At 42.1% G+C, this 22,900-nt stretch overlaps 1 protein-coding gene and 1 non-coding gene across 2 annotated transcripts; both read left to right on the plus strand.

The window, feature by feature from the left end:
- Nucleotides 1-3,617: 3,617 nt before the first annotated feature.
- On the plus strand, nt 3,618-21,403 carry PPP1R8 (protein phosphatase 1 regulatory subunit 8). The gene is made up of 7 exons (XM_007170501.2): nt 3,618-3,741; nt 5,642-5,702; nt 10,322-10,475; nt 12,085-12,305; nt 13,918-14,062; nt 18,385-18,449; nt 19,939-21,403. The coding sequence occupies exons 1-7, from the start codon at nt 3,686-3,688 to the stop codon at nt 20,290-20,292; spliced, it is 1,056 nt and encodes a 351-aa protein (XP_007170563.1). The 5' UTR covers nt 3,618-3,685; the 3' UTR covers nt 20,293-21,403.
- Nucleotides 7,267-7,432, plus strand: LOC114236341 (small Cajal body-specific RNA 1). Its single transcript, XR_003622316.1, has one exon. It is a non-coding gene; the product is annotated as a small Cajal body-specific RNA 1 (non-coding RNA).
- Nucleotides 21,404-22,900: the final 1,497 nt, after the last annotated feature.

Genomic DNA, 22,900 nt, shown 5'->3' on the forward strand with positions numbered 1-22,900 from the left:
TTGCTAGCTGCTAGACCAATGCTCCCTGGGTAGGTTTTGTTTTGTTTTGTTAAGGGGTGGTGATACACTGCCTTGCACCACTGGGAAAAAAATATCAAAATGAAACCATGCTTCAGTCAGTGCAAACTAAAATATACCGAGCCTCCTCCATTCAGTTTTTTTGTTTTTTGGGTTTTTTTCCCCCTTCTTCTGTTCAGAGGCAGTTCTCAGTCATGGGAATGAAGCTTTTGCTTTTGGTCACTAAATGCAGACCAGAACCTAACTCAGATTTCATTCTATCCTGTTTCCTAGGGCTAGAAGGCTTCCTCCCTTCTTGTCTAAGCATGTTTAGCGTATCCCTAGGTTTCAAGGAATTTTTCAGTATTGCTTTCCAGTACTATGAATTACATCTACTTTAGAATCTCCATTTAGCCAGGAAATAGCTTGAAAGGTTTTAATTCCAACCCTTGATCCTGCTTTTAGGCCAACTGAGTAGTTCATTTTAATACTTATCCAAAATGAAATTTGATTAACAATATAGTACTTAATTTTTAAAAGATAAACTTGAAATAATAGAATTTTTAATGTGGGACTCTGATTAAGGACCAAGTTTTTACAGTCCATGGAGAAATGAGAAAAATAACATAGTGGGCTTTTTAAAGTACCATCTTTGAATCTGAGCTAATGGCCTTCTCACTTTCTAAAAAGATTATAAAAATGAAAAGGTGGTGATGTTAGGTGACAGTCTTCATTTAAAAATCTCCTCAGTTGGCAAAATAAAAGTTGACACCCCTATAATACTTATTTTCCCCTGGTCCATGACATCTCGAATATCTGAACCACTCATCTAGACTAGCTCCATCGCTTTACAACTGAAGAAGCTGAGGCCAGGAATGGCAGTCTACTGCAGGAATTTAGAGTCTTGAGGAAGTGCTCTGTATGTGAATGGTCATTTGTGGGGTAATACTGGAGCCCTTACTACAAGCAATTTACTATGCTGAATGTTTTACATTTTACATTTATCATCTTACACTCACAAAACTATCGAGGAGATATATTTTTCTCGTCCTCTTTTTATGGATTAGGAAACCGAGGCATAGTAAGTAAGTGACCTGGCCAAGGGCACACAGTTTAGGAGCTGTGGAGCCAGGATTTGATCTCAAGCACACAGACTTCAAAACCACACCTTTAGACACTATACACAGTCTCCGTTCATCACTGATACAAACTATCCTGCTCACCACGTCTTTCATGAAGCTTTAACAATGCGGAGTAATGGCAATTTCTATTCAGTTTTCATGAATATCTTTTCTTTTGTTGGCACCTTGTAAACTTTTCATTCACCACCCTGCTAAATGAAGTCTCCTGCTGTACCATCTCTACACAAACACACAATTTTTTCAGTGTCTCCATTTGATCACTCATATATAAAAGATGTTCTAAGAAGTTTCTTGATATCAATATGCTCCTTATGTCTTTAGATTCTATTCTAAGGAAGTCTCAAAGTCTAAGAAATTAATCTTTGTTGAGATACCAAAATCCAAAGGCAGCTAGCCCATCAGTCTTTACATTTCAAAAGGTTCATGTCCTAGACTGCTGTCCTCCAGTTTGCTGATCTGTACTGACATTATTGGTGCCCAAAGAGCATTTTGCTTTATAAGGCCCAGGAAAGTGTAAGGTGCCATTACATCAGAGGTCAGTGTGAATATCAGCTGTGCTGGAAACAGGGAACATAGCCAAGGAATAAAGAATTATAAGGGTAAGAATATAGCTTAGGTTTCTTGGTTGTACATTCAGCATTATAAGGGATTAAATAATAGACCACCCACCGAAGCTGAGAAGTTGAAAGGCAAAGCTGACATAAGATGGTATTAGATCCCTGATAGTTAGACATGGCTTCAATACCTCTTCACGCCTGAAAAGGGCATGGGACCTCAAAGGCCCACACAATCTCTGTAGATACAAGCACCTTGCTCTTTTCTGTTACACTCAAAACACTTGAAACTATTTAATTCTTTCTTAATCAAGTCCCTGTGCTCAAAGGAGGGAGCTATAGCCTGTTTTCCTGAAACCAAGTTTAGAGCTATCAGCCTAGTCTGTTTTTGGAATCACAAAGCTGGAAAGTAGGATATTAACCAGTTCGTGTGATAAGTGATCTGAGGGAATTCCCTGGCAGTCCAGTGGTTAGGACTTGGCGCTTTCACTGCCGAGGGCTGGGTTCAGTCACTGGTCAGGGAACAAAGATCTTGCAAGCCCCGAGGCACAGCCAAAAAAAAAAAAAAAAAAAGTGATCTGATCAGTTAACATCCTTGCTGGATGAGTTTACTGTGCATTTGAAGACCAGGGGAAAATGTGATTCTCCTGACTAAGAGTTGATAATTTTAAATTCTAAGTTAATATTATGCTGCAGCTAAATCTTGATGCCTGGAGATGTCACCAAGGGCAAACTCTTTTGAACAGGCTGATGTTCAATTTAAAATCTAGAGGACCAGTAGCAGGCAATCAAGAAAAGAAATAACTCCACCATAGAAGGAGATAACTTGCTGTGCAGTGCCTCTTTATGGGTGAACAATAATTTTGCATTCGGTTTCCTTAAAAGAAAAAAAAAAAAAGGTCAGATAATCCTCCCATGTTTTCTACAAAAGTGAAAAAGTGTTGGGCTTTAGTTGCATACTAATATGATCACACCAACATCAAAGTGTGACAGATAGCGATGATTAAAGAGCATGGCCTTTGGCATCACACTGATTTAGATTTGAATTCCATTCACCACTTGTTCTAGGGTGAGGCTGGGCAGCTCAATCTCTCTGACCCTCCCCTCAGGAATCATAATACCTATTTCAAGAGAGTTGTGAGAATTAAATGAGATGATTCGTATAAACTATATACTTGCCCAGATAAGTAAGCACTCAATAGACGTAAGCCATTACAACCAGAGGACCTGCTGCTGGTCTCTTTCACCCAGCTGTTGGCCTAAAGCAGGCCTGAATCCTAATTCTTCCTTACACTATCTAGTCACTATGACCAAAACTTTAAAATCCAAAGGGGCCTCAACTTGATTAATCACTTCATTCATGCACATTGAAGATCTGGACGCCTGCCATCTGGTTGGATCCGTCCCTGGCTCCTGTTTGTCCAGAGTTTACATGACCCCGAAAGGTAGTTTCCCAGATAATCTACAGAAGCCCTCAAGTGCCGGATTTGGGTTACAATGGGGAGGGGAGTACGGTGCATGCAGCTCTACGCAGAAGGACCAGAAGAAGAGAAACAGAAAAGTTGGAGTTTTTCCAATCTCTGAGCTCTACCCTCTAGCTTCTCTCCAGACTAGGGTCGAAAGGCTGACGGTGCAGGCCCAGAGCAAGGGTGGAGTCGCAACATTTTAGAGCCTGGGAGCGTGTTTTCAAAAAGAACGTAGAGGGAAACCGAACCCCTCCTTACGAGCCCATTTTCCTCAAACAACTCCCGGCCAACGAAAGCCCTGACCTCTGCAGAAAGCGAACTCTCAAGCACTGAAAAAGACCTCAAAACACAGTCCCAGTTTCCACCGCTACTAGAAGCGCCCTATGCGTCTGCGCGTCCATGCGTGCGTGGGTGGGCGCGCGCGCGCGCGCATACGCACAGGCTGCTGGGAAGCCGCCTCTCTCCGCTGGGTCTTCCAGTTTCCCGGCGTGCTTCAGGCCCGCCAAATGGGAGGGGGAGAAGCAAGATGGCGGCAGCCGCGAACTCCGGCTCTAGCCTCCCGCTGTTTGACTGCCCGACCTGGTGAGTGGCGGGGCGACCAGCGCTGGAGTGGCCTGGCCTACGCTGGCCAGGGCTGGCCGGGCGGCTCATTTCTCGCAGCGAGCCGAGCGGCCTAAAGACCCTGGGACTGACTGAGGGAGAGCTGTCTGTCGGGCCGGGCGGCGTGTGGAGGAACCGGGAACCCGGAGCACGGGCCCAGGAACTGAGAAAACCCAGAGTTGGGGGCTCTGAGGCGCTCGCTTAGGCAGCCCCTCGGGCAATCAGCTGGTTGCCGGGGCGCTTCGGGGCCTTGACCCCGAACTTACCCCAACTCCTGACTGTCTGGTGCTCTTGTGGAGCATCGTATCTGCCCCCCTGCTCTCTGTCCCGAGCGCGCACGAGCTAGCTTCCCGGCCCCGGCGCCCCCCTCAGAGCCCCGCATCCCGCGGTTGTTGCTGCAGCCTGGGTGCGGCACTTGCCTGTCCCTGGCAGACTGGGAGCTCCCTGAGGGCAGGAACGGCTCTGACCTACCCCCGCGCTTGCCTCAGCGACCAGCGCGAAGCCGGGCACCAGAGAGCATCCTTGCTTGTTAGGATGAACCCCTTTCCTCCTTTCGCAAGTTCTTGGGAAAAATGGAATAATTTTAGTCTTTGAGTAGAGTACACGATGAATACATATGAATTGCCTTGCAAGGAGACCCATCCGAGTTGGGGCTATTTCTGCTCATCACAGCGTATTGTTTGTGTTACTCTCTGGCCCCCGTTATATAGAGATCCTCAAGGGCAAGGGCTGCCTAACGCATCTTTATATTCCCAGTTCCTAGAGTTCCTAGGCCTGAGCCTGGCACATAGTAGGAGTTCAGAAAGCACGTTTTGGACGTAACTTGGCTTTCCCTGTTTTCCAGACAAAATGGGCTTTTGTCCAATGCACTTGTCTTACTAGCAACCTCCATAGAGGAGTTGGGTCAGGATTGTGAGATGACTGTGTTGCATCTTAAGTTAGATGTAAACAGATGCATTTTTGTGTGTGCACATGTAGGGACTCTGGCAAGATTGTTCATCCTTCAAACTTCAAAGGAGCAAACACAGGAAGCAAGTGAATGTGTGGCTATTTTCTGGGTCCCTCTGTACTTTTGTAACACCCAGTTGCTTCAGTCTACAAATTCTGTGTCCATTTTGGTTCCTTGCTGCATTGATTTCAGAAGTTGGGCCAGGACAGTAAACTTATAGTTAGAAGAGACTGTATAAGATCACCTGCCATTTCCTCAGCATCTGTTAGGCACCAGGCACTGTGTTAGGTGCTTTGACGTATATGTATCTCCCTTGGATGGTGTGGTTACAGGAGTGTAGAGAAAAGTTCCCTTAACCATGCCATTGTAGAATGACCTGTTCAAGGTTAACAAATACGTCTTGTATTTATTGGTACCTGGTTTCATGGGCATAGTTTTGGATTGACCTAGCTCCCTAATTACACTTCTCTGATTTGGACTCAGAGCTCGGGACAGTACCCTCTGCTTATTCTGTGATAAGTCTAGTCTTGATCAGCCCCAGACACCAACTGATTTATTCTGCCTTTATATGGTATTAATGGTAGTGGCAAATCTTAGATTCAGACTCCAAGTGACCAGACAACCCCAGCTATACTACTTGCACTCTTTGTGCGCTTTTTCTCCAAGGTGGATAATCCAGTGTTAAAATATGGGTTTCTTTGGTGCTGCTCTAAATACAGATCCACTAAAATATGTTTCAGAGCAATTGAATCACTGGGGAAGTAAGTGTCAAATGTAGAAAGGAGCTATAATAACAGTGAAGTAGATGGCATTTCTGCTTAAACGTGAACTAATTATAGGCTAGTAAGAGAGCTACAGTGTTGAATGGGATAATGATTGTAAATGGCATTTACAAACTCATCCTGAAAATGTTTTTTCACACGTATTTTTCAGGGCAGGTAAACCCCCTCCTGGTTTACATCTGGATGTAGTCAAAGGAGACAAGCTAATTGAGGTATGGAAATACATGTCTTCCCTTTTTTTCCCACCACACTAAAGATTTTTGCCAGTGACTCACTTTTCCACCTCCTCTCCTGTGCTTTGTTTTCCAGAAATGCTACTTTCGTTCATCCTGATTTTTTTTTCTATTAAAAGCACATGGTGATATAACACATTAAAACCATGTATCTCCACAGACACTCAGTTTTTTGTGACTCCTCTCAGCTTCCAAATGAAGGGTTTTAATAGATCATGGGCTTGTAGGCCTCAATCAGACTGGATGCCCTATAACTTGGTGAATTCCTTCTCTCTGAGTATGTGGAGTTGTATGGAAGGTGCAAGATCTGTAGTAATTGAAGAAGAAAGTGAATGATGTAGATTGAATTTAACTTTTAAGTTGCTTTTATGAGATTCAAGCCAAAACTCTTCAAAGAAGATAGTAAACTAAGATACTTGCTCAAAAAAGAGAATGGAAATGGTGACAAAATTCATTCATTCATTCAAAACATTTACTGAGTACTTATTATGTGCCAGTCATTGTGCTCGGCATAGGACTATAGCAGTGAACAGAACAAACGTGGTTCCTGTCCTCAAAGAAATCATCTGATGGGAACAACAGAATCACACAAAAATTTGCATGATTATAATTGAAATAAGTACTATAAAGGACAAGTTGAGCAGAATTCCAGCTTTTCTACAAGTCTCTAAAATGAAAACCACATAGAACTTCAAGAGGACATGAATTTTGATTAGCTGTTAGGTTGTGTACTTTTTTTTAATCCTTATGTTACCATTTATTTACCAAGAGATGGAGATTAAGCCCACTCTGACTGTGGAGTTGTGAGTCTCTGTGTCTTCAACCAATTTTATGTTTGCTTGCTCAGATAGAATTTAAGTTCAAGGCCCTATTATTGAGTGCAGTTATTTTTCTTTGTTATATATAGTAAAAACATTGCACTCCATAATGAAAAGCTATCTTTGAGGTCTCCTGCAGGATGTTCTATAAATACACTCTTTTCACTTTCAGGATGTTGTAGAGATACCCACGTATTTTGCAGAGTATTAAGGCATGAGTTGTGATGAATTCTCTTATTAATTCATCAAGCCCTGAGCCAGTCACTTAGAGCCCCTTTGTCATGTGTTCTTCTATCTTAAAGGTTACAGAGTACCCAGGTTATTCAAGGGAATAAGTTAGCTAAAATGTTTTTTGTTTTGTTTTGTTACACTGTAGACTGTTCCACACATATAAAATATTATTGCTAAATAGACATATAGGAGTCTTTTTTTTTTTAAAACCAGAATTTAGTAAATCTTTAGTTTACTACAGGAAGAAACAGACAAGGAGGGCTAGCTTTAATGATAATGTCATATTCCTCTGCGAAATAATTTATATTTTCAAAGCACTCTGACTTGTCAAACATCCTTCTAATCACTGGTTTCCATTAAGTGATAATGTTCTCTTTCAGTGCTCTTAGGTGTGCTGAGTTGCCACAAAACTGTCATGTTACAATCCTTAGACATCACTGTATTGTTTCTGAGAGGAATAGACCCGAGATGTGCTTATTTTTTAAGGACTTAGGCAGCACTTGATACTAACCGAGCTATCTGTGTCCTAGCCTTGTGTCAGAGGCTTGTGATGTGTTGTGATAGCTGGGTTTAAGAAGTGCAATATTAAAACAAAAGCCATGAGTCTTTTAAGCCCAGTGTGTAAAGATACACTCTGAGTTATAACTCAGAGGCACAACTGGATAATGGTACTAGCCATAGCTAGTTAAGAAATTGTGGCTTAGTGGCTATTGAAAGACCAATGCATTATTTCATTCACTTGGACAGAAGAAGCATATTGTCCAAGAATTCACACATTTTCATGCTTCTGAGGCATACTATTTTTTTCCCTACATTTTCACATTTCTATAATCGAGATGCCTTTAATAGTGAATGTATATATTTAATTTGGAGGCCCTTTCTTTTTTTCCCCCTCTAAACACCTAAATCGCTGGTACTGGCAGCTTAGAATCATAGAAATGTGGTCAATTTTATATTAGAACCCAAGTGCTGGTGATCTTCTGTACTGTTTCTTTAAGTCTAGCCTATGAACACTGTGGTTAGCAAATTTAAGCTTATGAGGACATAATCTATGTGCATATAAATATGAATGAGAAATGCAGTGAGATTCAACCTGCATAGATATTACCTAGAGAGAATAAGATGCTGAAATTTCAGGGCTCTCTCAATTCTGAAGCAATGTCTTATTTTTAACCCAAGTCTTAATACTTGGGTCTGAGCAGACATGGGGATACTTGTGTGACTGAGCTGTCAGACTGTTGTTGAATCTTGGTGCTCCCTAGCACTAGGGGCCTGGGACAAGCTCTGCCAGCAGCAGGTGGGCACTGCTGGACAGGGTTTCCCAGAGGTGACCCCCATACCTATTTTGAGCCTTAAAGGCTAAGCTGGAAAGGAACTGGGTAAGTGATTGTTTAAAAAACAATTAAGAGTGTGACCCATAGTACTTGTTCACTCCTTAAAATGTTTTTTGCCATATGGTGGCTTTTTTGATGCAGGAAGAGTGAAGAAAATATATAATGTAGGGGTTTAAAAAGCTTAGACTCTGAAGTCAGACAAACCTGAATTTCTAATCCAGTTTATAAATATTTAGCTGTGTGAACTTGCATATATTAATTAATTTCTTTGTGCCTCAACTTTTCCTATCTATAAAAATAGGAATAATAGTGCCTGCCTACTTCACAGAGTGGTTGTGAGGATGAAATGACATAGCATAAAACTCATAGCATAAAACTCATAGTGCTTAGGCACATAAGTACTCAGCAGTTGTTAACTGTTATCAGTACGTGAGGTGTATTTCTGGTTTTGTAAGAACACTGAAGCATAGGGGAGAATTGTAGCCCATTGTGGATTCAATGACATAGCCAGGAATGAAATATAAGCCTCTTGATTCCTAGCCTGGTACATCCTAATTTGACTATACTTCCCTACTCAACTTTGTGCTGTCTTCTCTCAGGGATTTTAGAAGGAGCATAGTGTGAAATGTGAACTAGAGCTTAGTGAGACCTTGTGTTTAAAGGAAAAACAGGGAATTCCCTGGCGGTCCAGTGGTTAGGACTCGGCACTTTCACTGCCGAGGGCACTGGTTCAGTCCTTGGTGGGGGAACTAAAATCCCCGCGAGCCACGTGGCACGGCCAAAAAAACCCCCAAAACTTAAAGGAACAACATAATGTATATGAATGAGGGTTATTCTTCAAAGTACTCATATTGTAGACTTTAAGAACTGAAAGCAGTGTTAGCGAAAATTTATCTAGAGTCCTTCATCTATGATGGCCCAGTCTACAACCAGTCTGTGGCAAAGGCTTTACTGATCTAGGATTAAAAGAAAAATAAAGACAGTGTAGTGAGTTTTTCATAAATTCAGCTCAAAGAGTGGTCCTTTATCCTTCTTCTTACTTATTTGTTAAAATGACCTATCTTTCATAAAATGATTATAATATTGATTGGTGACAATTAAAAAAATAGTTCTCATATGGCAAAAGAAAAGTTAACAATACTATGTCAGCCCCTACAATTTTTAAAATAATAGATTGCTGGTCTGCGAAATCCTCTTTTCTGCTATTATATTGGGACCTTATACAGTTTTGTTTTTTCCAGTACCACAGCAGTGGCTAGAAACATTTTGGAGCTCTTCTCAGAATTGTTTCAGACCCATGGCACTGTTGTTTAGAATGTTATCATTGCAGGTCATTTCACATCTGAGTTTAAACCCCAGATCTGCTACTTAACCAGCTGGACTGCCTTGGATGCGTGGCTTCATCTCTCTGAATCTATTTTCTTATGTTTAACAATAAAGGTGATACTTGGTTCACAGAGTTGTTTTGAGGATTAGGTGACATAATACTTAAAAATGCCTGGCAATAATAGTCCTTCAGTAAATGTTTAATCGCTACATCCCCTTCCCCCAAACCTGGAAAATCTTTGCCCTGTGAGGTTGTTCCATATTTGGACACAGCAAATACTCATTTAGAGTTAACTTTGAGTAATGCTTTTTTGTGGCCAAAATGAAATGGGACAATAAAGTTAGATTTAGAGGCTCATACAATGATGTCTAATGTAATTCTAGTTTCTCAAGAGGGTTCCAGAAATACTCTGGGTCTCTGGCAGCATGATTAGAATATAGATAGGTGTCTATATCCCCTTCCTTTGTGAACCAATTGATAATCTTCATTTGAATATATATTTTTCTGAAAAGCGGTCTTATTACTTTATAGGCATGCTTTGTGTTTCCTGCTTGACCTAAAATTAAGATTCAGTGAAATCTTAAATTTCCAGTGGACAGAAGACAACCACTCTTGCATGCCATTTACATCTAATAGGATTAGGAAAGTTCTTTTCATATCAACACTAAACATTTGACCACTACATTTGGGGAGATTAATTGCCATCCATCCCCCAATGTTAGTAAATTATTCTGAGCTCTTTATCTTGAAAATAATAGTAAATATAAATATATATATTTCCTTTGACAAGGAATTTTATCTTAAGATGCTCTACTTAGTTTATTGGAAGAATTTTTGCTAAACCCTGTTGAAACAAGCTTTAAGTAATATTTAATTTAATTTATTTAGAAACTGATTATTGATGAGAAGAAGTATTACTTATTTGGGAGAAACCCTGATTTGTGTGACTTTACCATTGACCACCAGTCTTGCTCTCGGGTCCACGCTGCCTTGGTCTACCACAAGCATCTGAAGAGAGTTTTCCTAATAGATCTCAACAGTAGTAAGTAACTCATATCCCATCCTATTTCACACATTGTCTTTTGGGCAGTGTGAAAATGCTCTTTGGGTTCTTCAGTTTTGAAATCGTGTTTTGTTGCTCATCAAGGAAGTTTATGTTTGGTTTTTAAATTAGTCGTTCTCCATTCCTGTGATATTTCCTATTTTACTGAAATAATTGATGACTGGAGAGAAGAGGGTTTTGGGGAGCACTTTCCTGGAGAGAGCAATAGGTATATACAGAGAACAAAAAAAAGCACCCAGGAACTAGGGAATGTGTTTATAGGCTCATGATAGATTGTGGTCCAATTTAAGCAGAAGCTGTGATTAGCTCCATTAATGTAGTAGAGTTGTAGTACAGTAGGACATTAAAAAGAAAACAAAAACTTGTTTTGACCAAAAGTTAATTTTTTATAATGGGCTCTTTATCCCAGCTACATTTTGCTGTGACTATTAATAATATCAATTTTAATTCTATGAGCACACTCCAACTAATAAGATTTTCAAGTTTGTCAAAGATAATCCCAGAAATGCAGTTGAGAATTGGCTGCATGGGGCCTTGAAATTTGTTCATTTTTGCCTATGTATAATTACAGCTTGAAATGTAAAGGATCTGCTTCCTGGGTTGACCGTGTTTTACTCCTTGCCCCGCTCCCCATACACACGCACACATCACCCCAGTATGCTTATATAATGGTTTTGGAGAGCCTTGTCTCATAAGTACTTACTTGCAAATTTATCTCGTCTTTTCTCTCCATTTCATAATATACAGAATGCAGACATGGAAAAATATCCAGACTCTCCAGTAGGATTTTGGCTTGCCTTGCCATTGATATTGCACCTGTTTCAGCCAACCTCATTTCTTATCCTGGGGAAACCCCAAGCATAACTGCCACCAGTCCAGCAATTTCTATGTTCCTTAGACTTGGGGCTGGAGAGGTCAGACCATAGCAATTCCTGTCTTCTACCTTAGGGGGCATGCCTATTGCTGGGTTGGAGCCATTCCTGCTGGACCCAGAATGGAGCCAAGCCTGTCTGGCAGCAGAGAGCAAGCAGTGGTATTTGTTATGTGGGGTAACAGCAGGTGTGAAGATGTGTAAGAAATCCACTGAAGAGATTCAAGATTCAGTGAAGGAGTTTCCTTTTCATTGTGACCCGTGACAAGGCATGCAAAGTGGACCCAGTGCCATTTCCATTTTAAAAAGCAAAACTGGGCTTCCCTGGTGGCGCAGTGGTTGAGGGTCTGCCTGCCAATGCAGGGGACACGGGTTCGGGCCCTGGTCTGGGAGGATCCCGCATGCCGCGGAGCGACTGGGCCTGTGGGCCACAATTGCTGAGCCTGCGCATCTGGAGCCTGTGCTCCGCAGAGGGAGAGGCCGCGATAGTGAGAGGCCCGCGCACCGCGATGAAGAGTGGCCCCCACTTGCCGCAACTGGGGAGGGCCCTCGCACAGAAACGAGGACCCAACGCAGCCATGGATAAATAAATAAATAAATAAATAAAATTTAAAAAACAAAACTGATGTGCTGGCAGGAGCTACTCTTCCTTCTACAACTCAGGTTTGTTTGTTTGTTTGTTTTCCTCTCTTACATTTCTGATTTGGTTATTCCCAGCACACGGCACTTTCTTGGGTCACATTCGGTTGGAGCCTCACAAGCCTCAGCAAATTCCCATCGATTCCACGGTCTCATTTGGTGCATCCACAAGGGCATACACTCTGCGTGAGAAGCCTCAGACATTGCCATCGGCTGTGAAAGGAGATGAGAAGATGGGTGGAGAGGATGATGAACTCAAGGGCTTACTGGGGCTTCCAGAGGAGGAAACAGAGCTTGATGTAATTCCATTGTCTATGTCATTGTTATGTCTTTTGGGACTCTGGCTTTTGCAGTATGTAGCTGTTCTGTGTAGTTTGAAATGCCAGTGACTTAGCAACCGGAGGTTTTCTTGAGCCCAGTGATAAGCCTTTGCCACTTTGGCAGTGTGGTGTGGCCCTTGGAGAGCTGCATTGTGTGGGTTTGGTTATGTATAACCAGGGCTAACTAGGAGACTGGATCTCCTGCCAGTAGACCCTTATGGTTGTCTTGTGCACCTTCAGTGGATGTTAGAAGCCAAGGCTGGGAGTTACGTTTCTCTAGAGCTGCACTGTCCAGTGCAGTAGCCACTAACCACATTCCAAGTACTCAGTAATCACATGTGGCTAGTGACTAACCATATTGAATAGCACTGATAGAAAACATTTCTATCATCTAGAAAGTTTGTTTGAACAACACTAGCTTACAGAGATTGAAGCTTTCATTCATTTATGTAGCTCTTCTTGATATTGTCCAGTCAGCCCAAGAATCTTCTGAGTAGAACTTGATTACTTTTGCTCTGGGCCTGGCTGCCCTGAAGGCCATGAATTTTACAAGATTTAATTTTAATGTGCTAAGGTTTTCTTTTCTAGAGCTGACCCCAGTAGTTTGTGATGTAGCTTTTGTCTTCACATGTCTATCACTGCATTGGTGTGACTGGTCTATCCAGGTAGATCAAACGCCAGCCTGTCCTTAACCACCCACATGCATTTACTATTCTTGTATACCGAGACAGTTTCCCAGCCCTTAGGAAGAAAAGCACAGTAGTAGTCTTACAACTTAGAAGTTATTTTGTTCTAAAGAAGTAGCCTCATAGCCAGGGACCTGGTTGGCAGTCACTCTTGCTCATTCTCTTCCAGGCTGCTTCCATGCCTTCCTGTCTTTTAGTTCAGTATGTTATGTCATCTCTGGGTCCTTGTTCTCACGACATTTGGGATGTCTCAAACTGCAGTACAGATTGGAATAAGTCCAGGTGATTGGGAAGAGGCAGGCAGCAGTGATGAGGCCAAGTTAATCACTGAGATGGATAGATAGTTATGAGTAGAAATGGGGCCAGATGAAGGGATGGGGAGTGACAAGATATTAATGCCAGATATTCAGTGCACTGGTAACATCCTTAACAAGTTTTAAAGGAGAGAGCTACTGGGAAAGAAGCTGTCAATTGTCCTTTCTCGTTTCTGTTACTTAAAAACAATTCTTGGATATCTTCCCAGTTGTATTCCTTTAATTCTCAGCATGAAGACATGATAAACTTTCTTCAAAAAAACCCAAAAAAAAAAAAAAAAAAAAACCCAAAACCTCAACTCAAGGGTTTTTGCGCAGATGACCTGTCTTCAGCTCAAGGTCCTTCACTCCCTTTTGAATATCACTGCCCCACTAGTCAATGAAGATGTTCCACATTCTGTCAGATTGAGGCTTGCTGGTATTAGCTGTCTAGGGATGGTAATGAATCTTTTCTGAATGCAGAAAAGAATCTCCTCTGTGTGGAGAGGTCAAGGTTAGCTCCTAATACCTTCCTGCCCTTTATTTGGTAATATTCTCCTTCAAATTCCTTGTGTACTTATTCCTGTCTTTCCTGTGTGAACCCTGTCCCAGAACCTGACGGAGTTCAACACTGCCCACAACAAGCGGATTTCCACTCTCACCATTGAGGAGGGGAATCTGGACATTCAGAGACCAAAGAGGAAGAGGAAGAACTCACGGGTGACCTTTAGTGAGGATGATGAGATCATCAACCCAGGTGAGGTATCTTCCTGGTTTTTTCTGATGAAAAAGCTGTGATGTCAGAGAGTAGTGTACACAAGCTGTAGGTCAGTTGTAATGTTTCTCTACAAGGTTTAGGATAACAGGTGCTATGTTGAGGGGAGATATTTTTGTACAGAACAGGCATACCTTGGAGATATTGTGGGTTCAGTTCAGGCATTGCAATAAAGCAAGTCACACGAATTTTTTAGTTTCCCAGTACATGTAAAAGTTACGTTTACACTACTTCAATCTGTTAAGTGTGCAATAGCATATGTCTAAAAAAGACAATGTACGTACCTTAATTAAAAAATACTTTATTGCTAAAAGATGCTAGCCATGCTAGTCTGAGCCTTCAGTGAGTTGTAATCTTTTTGCAATAGTAACAACAAAGATTGCTGATCACAGAGCACTATTACAACTATAATAATAATGGAAAAGTTTTAAATATTGTGAGAATTACCGAAATGTAACACAGAGACACGAAGTGAGTGAATGCTGTTGGGAAAATGGCACTGATAGACCTGCTTGATGCAGGGTTTCCACAAACCTTCAATTTATAAAAAACTCAGTATCTGTGAAGTGCAGTAAAACAAGATATGCCTGTACATTGATGGAGTGCCCTGAAACTCAAGCATTATCCAGTTGCAATGTGAAAGAAGTAGATGGAGGAAGGCTGTAATTCTCCTTTGCTGATCCAGGTATAGTGGAGTTTAAGTATAGGTCAGAGCAGACACTATTGTCATGGGGTTCCATGTATGATTGGTAAGTCTAAGATTGGAGAACTTTCTGCCACTATTAATCGCATTGAAGACTTGCCTCTGTAAGGTCGTAATTTATAGATAGTTTGTATGGAAACGTCAGCAAGATGAGAGCATCAGTTTCTGGGAAGGCCATTGAGTTTACCCATTTGTTCCATCCTTCAACATTCATTTATTGGGCTCATGTTATATCTCAAGTGCTCTGGGAGGTGGATGGCATGGAGCTGGGAGGTGCAGTTTATACAGTGAAGATGGAATTGGGATTCCAAAAATCTTGTTTGAAAATAAACCTTCATGGATGGAAACAAGGATCCCAGACTAACAAGTTGCTTTTATATCCCAAATTGAAATGCAGTGAGAATAACTTTCAAGTCCTGCATTTAGTTTCAGAATGTCAATTATTTAAATGGAGAAAATCTGCTCCAGTGACAGCTCATGGAAAAAAAAAAGGTATAAGGATTTTAGTTAGTTAAAAATGCAGTCTGAGTCATCAGGGGGATGTGGAAACTAATCAAGTACAGTTTAAGATTGCATTAATAGAATAATGGGGGACAGTAACCCAGTGGCCTGTGTTCTGAGCAGAACTCACCCAAATGTGTTACTAAATGCAAGCATGGCCTTAAGTACTAAATGTGTTATGTAGTCTTGAGGGGAGGAGGAGACTCCCAGCTATGGAAAGTGGTCCCTAAATGCTGGGAACTGTGCATGAGGGAGAGTAGATTGGAGGGAGGCACCCTGAGGTGGATGTTTGCAAGGCTGACCTTCGGGAGGAAGGAGTAGGTGAAACCAGAGCCTGTGAGTAGCAAGTATTTGGCTCAGCATAAAAAGCAACAACAAATCCTTCTTATATTTAGAAGAAGAATTAAAAGAATTCCTGTGAAAGAGATTGGGGCATTCATTCTAGTGACTTTTGTTCACTTTCTGGTGATGTGTGAAGTGGAATGAATTACTTCTCAAAGTAGTGAATGCCCAAGGGAAATGTTTGGGCAGGAGCTGGATGACTAACCTGGGAAGTTTATTTCTGAGTGCCAGATAAGAGTTTCTAGGGGTTGGACCTAGACATTTGTAGTTTTAATAAGCTCCTGTTTGTACTGATGAACAGCCAACAGTTTGGGAATCACTGAACTAGATAATTTGTTAAGTCTCTTTCAGGACTCGGGGTCTGATATGTTCTGTTTTTCTCCTTGAAAATTATTGTGGGACTTCCTGGCAATTCAGTGGTTAAAACTCCGCACTCCCTGGTTGGGGAACGAAGATCCCACATGCCGTTCGGCATGCCCAAAAAAGAGAAAAAGGGAAAAAATGAAAATTATTGTCCTGCAGCTTTATTAAGGCAGTACGTTCAGGCAGAGTATGGCATAGTGTTTAAGAGCGTGGGCTCTGATCAGAGGGCCTAGGTATGAAATCCACCTCTCTGCTTAGTAGCTCTGTGACCCTGGCCAGTGACATGACTACTGGCCTCAGGATTGGTGGGGAGATTAAATGATTAATATATGTGAAAATACCTCATATCTGTGCTTGGCACTCAGTAGCCCTTGATAAATGTTAGCCATTGTCCTCATCATCATCTGCCACCCTTTTTGCCTTTACCTATGCAGACTTTGCTATACTAGAAGTAAACTTAGCAAGAAACTTCTCGGTAGATCTTCCAGGAGCAGAGATTTCCTGCAATGGGCAGACCCCCTCTCTAGGAGTTGAATGGCTAGAGAACGAGGAGAGGGTGAGAGGCCTGAGCACCATTCAGCCAGCACAGGACAGGGTCCCCCAGATGGCTTAGCCCCTACTTCCGCAGGCCTCTTGTGTCTGTGGGCCACATACCCCGTTAGCCACGCCTCTTGGGCTCCAGTTGCTCTTGCACTTGATTTAGCTTTCCTGAAGGGATGATTGGAGCAGGGCTGTTATGGTAATGAGAGAGAAAATAAGGGTGCCTTTCTTAGAGACCTTCTCTCCTTCCTGATGAACCTGGATATCTTTTCCTCTTTCTTCTTCCATATAGAAGCTATTCATTCATTGAACATCGATTATTTGTGAAAATAATTCCAGGGTATATTCCTTAGAGGCATCCTAATATGTGAAAAGCCAGACTTAAAACAAATAAACCGGGGACTACTTATTCAAATTAAATAAGGAATCTTTGTATTCCAGAGGGACTCACAGGAGTGTTTCTTTAAATAGCAAGTGCCCTCAACGCATTAAAATAAGGTGTACAACATCTATTAGGGAAACAACTCCTTTCCTACCACTATATTAAGATAAAAGGGCCCTGGAGTAGTTTTCTCTAGCAATGATAATAAGTCTATGCTTGCCTGTTTCCCCACACTCAGTCTTCAGTGAGAAAACTGTTCATTCTAGGTGATCCAGCCCAATCTCCCCTCTGTGCTCCAAGAAAACTATTTTTGCACCACTCTTCAAGCACCTCCATTGTATTCTAGCCTATCTGGCTTTACAACTGTGAACTCCTTACAGGCAGGATGGTGTCTTGCTCTTTATTTCCATGCCTGATGTCCAGTAAATGAGAGACTGACTGACTTAAGCATGTCCCTTACTTGGTCTTAGTGCATTCTTCCGGCACAGTGAATGAATGAAGCTAGAAGCTTCGTAGGGGACAATAGTGTGTGTATAAGCTGTGAAAAGGGAGCCGCTCTCCCACCCTGCCTGGACAGGGGCTTCAGATCCTTTAGTGAGTCTTAATTGTACAGGCGTAACTTGGTGGAATTGTGGGTTTGGTTCCAGACCACTTCAGTAAAGTGAATATCAAAGCTAGTCACACATATTTGTTTGGTTTGCCAGTGCATATAAAAGTTACATTTACGTTATATTGTAAACTGTTAAGTGTGCAGTAGCATTATGTCTACAAAAGCAATGTACTTGTTTCTTTACAATGCCTTAATTACAAAATACTTTATTGCTAAAAAATGCTAACCATCATCTGACAATGCACGGTTGCCACCAACCTTCAATTTGTTGTTGTTTTTATTTTAAAAAACAACATCTGCAAAGCACAGTAAAGTGAAACTCAATAAAACAAGGTATGCCTATATACAGTTGTTCAGGTTGAAAGGTGAAGTTAAGCTAGAAGCCTTGGGTCTGAATCCTAATTCTGTTATTTGCCAATGAGCGGGTGTTAGCAAGGTATGTGGTGTGTGACCTCTTTTTATCACTAACATGAGATTATTGATGTCTTCCCTCAAAAGAGGGAGGTATGTGGAATGGGAAAGAACCTGGGGAAGCCAGCGTAGCACATGGTCCAGAGCACAGGCCTGTTTCTGGCTGCTTAGATTTATATCCTGGCTCCTCTCCAGCAAGGTGACTGGGCCGGTCACTTTCCTCCTCCAAGCCTGAGTTTGTTTTCTCATCTATTAAATGTTTATTGTAGTGGTACTTACCTCATAAGGTTGTTGTGAGGATTTAACACAGTACCCAGTAAACACTTGAAGTGTTAGCTGTATTTTACTGTTTTAATATGAATTATTGTGATTGCTTTGTTCGCATTGAGCCCTGTAACCTTAATCCTCCCAGTTGATTACTGAACTAACCCTGCCCTCGTGTCTTTTTGCAGAGGATGTGGATCCCTCAGTTGGTCGCTTCCGGAACATGGTGCAGACCGCAGTGGTCCCAGTCAAGGTAGGAAGCATGTTGTGACAGTATTTGAAATGTCATATAGTCTGGTTTAGAAACCCACTCTTTTATATGTAGGTAAGTGTTAAGTGTGTGCTTAATTTTAAAACATTCTTTGCTCCTTTCCCATTTTTCATACTGTGGAAATCCATTTACCCCGTCTGTGTGTAGGGATCTGGAGTGCCATAGAGAGGCTGCAGGTGACCAACTAGCTTGATCCTGCATGTAAATTATGGTGTGATGTGGGTCTGTAAATTTACCTCCCAGCAGGGTGCAGAGAGACCCACCTTTCTTTAACCTTCCCTTCTTGACTCAAAGTAAGGTATTAGGCAAAGAAGAGACATTGTTGCATTTCTGCATGGCACCTCTGGCCTTTACCACATCTTTATTTTGTGAATGGGGATGGCACAGGTAGGAAAGCCAGCCCACATTGGATTAGGTTTAAAGAGCAGCTCTGTTGAAGAACCAAGAGGTGGAAGTTACAGAGATGTTCTGATTGCTCAACATGTGGAGAACCACCTGCCAGCTAGGGCGCCAAAAGGGAACAAATGGCCCCTGGAAGTAGATCCCTATTAGTAGAGGTATTCAAAATGTGATTGGAAGATGCTGGTCAGAGATGCTATAGGGAGTTCTATTTTTAAAAAAATCTTTAGAATATATTAGAATAGATTGATAAAATGTGTCAAGTTCATGCAAAAGGAGTAGAGGGGTGAGGGAGGATCTTTCATTGAACTTTAGTCCAGTGTGAAAAAGTATAAGATGGAATTTTTCCATACAGCTCCATAGTATTTGTGTCACATTTCCCCTTGGGCACTTTTCTCTTTTTTCTTCATCCTTTGGAATTTTCTGTTGTCTTTAAAGTATAATTTGAATTTTGACAGATATATACACCTGGGTAACCACCACCATAATCAAAATACAGATTTCCATCACCCCAGAAAGTTCCCCTGTGTCCCTTTGCTGTCAGTTTCCTTCCACTCCCAGGCAACCAGTAAGCTGCTTTCAGTCACTACAGATTTGTTCTGCTCTCAGATTAATGTTTAAAAATTAGGTGTCCAACAGGAAGATACTAACTTTTTATTTTCCCCCCCAAAAAGAAAAATGGAAATACTTAGTACCATCTATTATCACCTCTGATTCCTGAAAGGGCATTTTAACATTAAAAAAAAGAGGGAGGAGTATGACCTTAGGGTAAAGAATGGTCACTTAAACTGGATAAGTCTTACTTTATGAAAAGTTCACACACTAGCCTCATTTTTCTCAGTTTGACGTAGGATGGTGACCACTTTATGTGGGGCAGTGTTTGAGAGCCATGATGTTAGATGACCACTGTAAGGTCTCTCCAGACCCTGAGATTTCAGGACAGTGAGATGGGTTGTTTAGGAAACAAAACAAGTTAGAGGTTTAGGGGCCTTCCCCAGTTTTTTGAGGACTGCAATAGAACAGGCTAACAGCACTCTTGTGTCTCACTTCTTGTCTTCTCTATAAACCACAGAAGAAGCGGGTGGAGGGCCCTGGCTCCCTGGGCCTGGAGGAATCAGGGAACAGGCGCATGCAGAACTTTGCATTCAGTGGAGGACTCTATGGGGGCCTACCCCCCACGCACAGTGAAGCCGGCTCCCAGCCGCATGGCATCCACGGGACAGCACTCATCGGTGGCTTGCCCATGCCATACCCGAACCTCGCTCCTGACGTGGACTTGACTCCCGTCGTGCCGTCAGCAGTGACCATGAACCCTGCACCAAACCCTGCCGTCTATAACCCTGAAGCTGTCAACGAACCCAAGAAGAAAAAATACGCAAAAGAGGCTTGGCCGGGCAAGAAGCCCACACCTTCCTTACTGATTTGATATTTTTGGTAATGGAGGAGGGTGGGATTGGGTGGGAACGGGGTGGAAGGGTGATGGGGGAGCTAATGAACTAGGGAGAAAAACTTTCCATGTGTGCAGTATCGTCTTTCAGAATGTCTCCTGGGGTCCTAACCATGTAATATTAAAACTGGGGGTGGGGTTGAAGTATCCCAGAAAGACCTGTCTTCAGAACACTTTCATTGCAGAGAAATGTTTCATACATCCTTTTAAATAGACTGCCCTGGCTCATTTCCACGCTTTCCATTATTTCCTTTTTTCTTTTCTCCCTCTTTCTAGGATCATTTTTTAAAAAATCATTTACCCCAGGGAGAGACTCCAGGCCTTCAGGTTGAATGTAGAGCTGTGGAGGTGACAGTAGCGTTGCCAGCCTTGTGGGTTCAACAGCCTGATTTATATTTACTATCCTGCAAGTCCCAGGTAGCAGAAGGGTTGCCACGGATTCCAGGTTAACAAGAGGGTTTAGAATGCTTCAGTTAAGCTAAGGTTTAAAACAACTCAGAAGTTTTCCTGGGTCAGTGGTTTTGAGGTCCAGTAGTTAGGCTTTTCTCTTTTGTCCCTTCTGTTAGAATGAGAACATTTTGATTTTTCTTCATCTGTGACCAGTGCCATAGACACAGGTTGATAGTTTTAAACTTACAGTATTGTTTGAACTTTACCTGTTTTTCTTGTCAAACCTGAGTACTCTACTTGCTGAGGTTTCTCATTTGATTCCAGAGTACTGTCCTCTACTCTCTAAGGCATTACTTTCCTTTTCAAGTGTGTTATGAAGGCAATAAAAAGGATATGACCAGTTAGAGCAATTTCAATTAAAAAGGAAAAGATTTTACTTTGAAGTAACAGATATCTCGAAGAGGACATTTTCAGATGTTGATTTGGAGGCTCTTTCCCCCCTCGACCGAGAGCTCTCGTTGTCCAGAGCTCCAAGACTAGACCTGGCTAACAAACATAGGAGACGAAGGTAGGACACATTGATGTGAGCTTTGTACAGAGATTTGTACATTTGTGTAATAGGCCTTTTCACGCTTTATGTGTAGCTTTTTACCTGTAACCTTTATTACATTGTAAATTAAACGTAACTTTTGTCATTCGGGTGCAGTCTGTGATTCAGTCGCTATCACCTATTTCTACTGCCATTAGGGAATATTTGTCAAAGGTACAGCTGTCAGGCTTGGGAGGTGATGCTCTGTCCCCATTTTATTACTACAAATAAAGATGCCCCCTGATGAACGTGGAAATTCTAATTAGAGATTCCAGTCCCCAGACTGAAGCCTCAGCGAGCAAAGTGGGTTAAGAAGTGCTTGCTGCCCTTCATCAGGAGGCGGGGCCGCAGGTCTGACGAGGGAGACTGGGCTTTGGGGCCCTTGTCCTGGGTGTAACCATTGCCCTCTGGTTACAGCTGCATGCATTTGCGCTATAGCTCAGGAGGCACAGGAGTGAAAGGAAGCTAAAGATGAGTACGTTTAGAAGGGATTTCAGCCCGAGTTTGGATTGGATAGGTGTGTCTTGCATACTAGAACCTCGTGTGCAGGAAGTGCATTTGTGTGTGGTGAGACTTACATATGTGGCTTTGTGGTGAAAATGCCAACTAGGTTCCAAATCCCTTAGATTGAGAGTGTGGACTCACGGCAGGAGCAGCCTGTTAAAGAACAGAGATCTGTAAAATCACAGACAAGTTAACTTCTCCACTGGCTTCCATAACAGTGAGTGTCCTCGTCTTTATGAGGGTACCTTCCTCTCATCACAGCGAAGGTTACTGTTAGTGCTGGTTAGCTGTCACTCGTTGAGCACCTGCCTACTGTGCCAGCCATCTACAAGCATGTCATTTAATTTTCATAGCCCTAAGAGGAATACTGTTTTTATCCCCATTTTACAGATGAGAAAACAGGCTCAGAGCTAAAGTAAACTTCCTTATGATTTCATGTAGTAAAGTCAGGATTGAAACTGTAGCCTGAATCCAGAGCCTGAGCACAGGTTTACACGGCCTCCGGGATGAGTTAAGGGGAAGGATGTGCCGGTCTTAGGTGGCGCGTCATTGTGCTCCGTAGACTGGAGCTAGGTGTTTGTTCTGAAGTTTAAAGAAAGTATTTTTGGGACTTCCCTGCTGGCACAGTGGTTAAGAATCCGCCTGCCAATGCAGGGAACACGGGTTCGAGCCCTGGTCCGGGAAGATCCCACATGCCGCGGAGCAACTAAGCCCGTGCGCCACAACTACTGAGCCTGCGTGTCAGAACTACTGAAGCCCGCGCGCCTAGAGCCTGTGCTCCTCAACAAGAGAAGCCACCACAATGAGAAGCCCACGCACCACAACTAGAGAAAGCCCGCACAAAGCAACGAAGACCCAACGCAGCCGAAGATCAATCAATCAATAAATAAATAATTGTTTTTTAAAAGGGAAAAAAAAGTTTCTTTTCCAAACTGGACAACTTACTAGAAGGTATAATAAGGGATTTAGGTCTAGTTTAGATAATAAAATAAATCCTTCCCGGTGAGAGATAATGTCATGCATTATTCGGTTTCAGAATTTGAGTTGCAGAGTAAAACGAATTGGTGTCTCAAAGAAGGCTCAACAGAGAATATCCAAGCCTAC

The sequence above is a fragment of the Balaenoptera acutorostrata genome, chromosome 1, assembly GCF_949987535.1.
Source record: "Balaenoptera acutorostrata chromosome 1, mBalAcu1.1, whole genome shotgun sequence".
Taxonomy (NCBI): domain Eukaryota; kingdom Metazoa; phylum Chordata; class Mammalia; order Artiodactyla; family Balaenopteridae; genus Balaenoptera; species Balaenoptera acutorostrata.

Excerpts from the sequence above, each read along its gene's own strand:
- PPP1R8 (XM_007170501.2), top strand. The coding sequence starts at position 3,686 with ATGGCGGCAGCCGCGAACTCCGGCTCTAGCCTCCCGCTGTTTGACTGC. Across the intron at positions 5,703-10,321 it reads AAGGAGACAAGCTAATTGAG|AAACTGATTATTGATGAGAA; the intron begins GTATGGAAATAC and ends TAATTTATTTAG. Across the intron at positions 14,063-18,384 it reads TGATGAGATCATCAACCCAG|AGGATGTGGATCCCTCAGTT; the intron begins GTGAGGTATCTT and ends GTCTTTTTGCAG.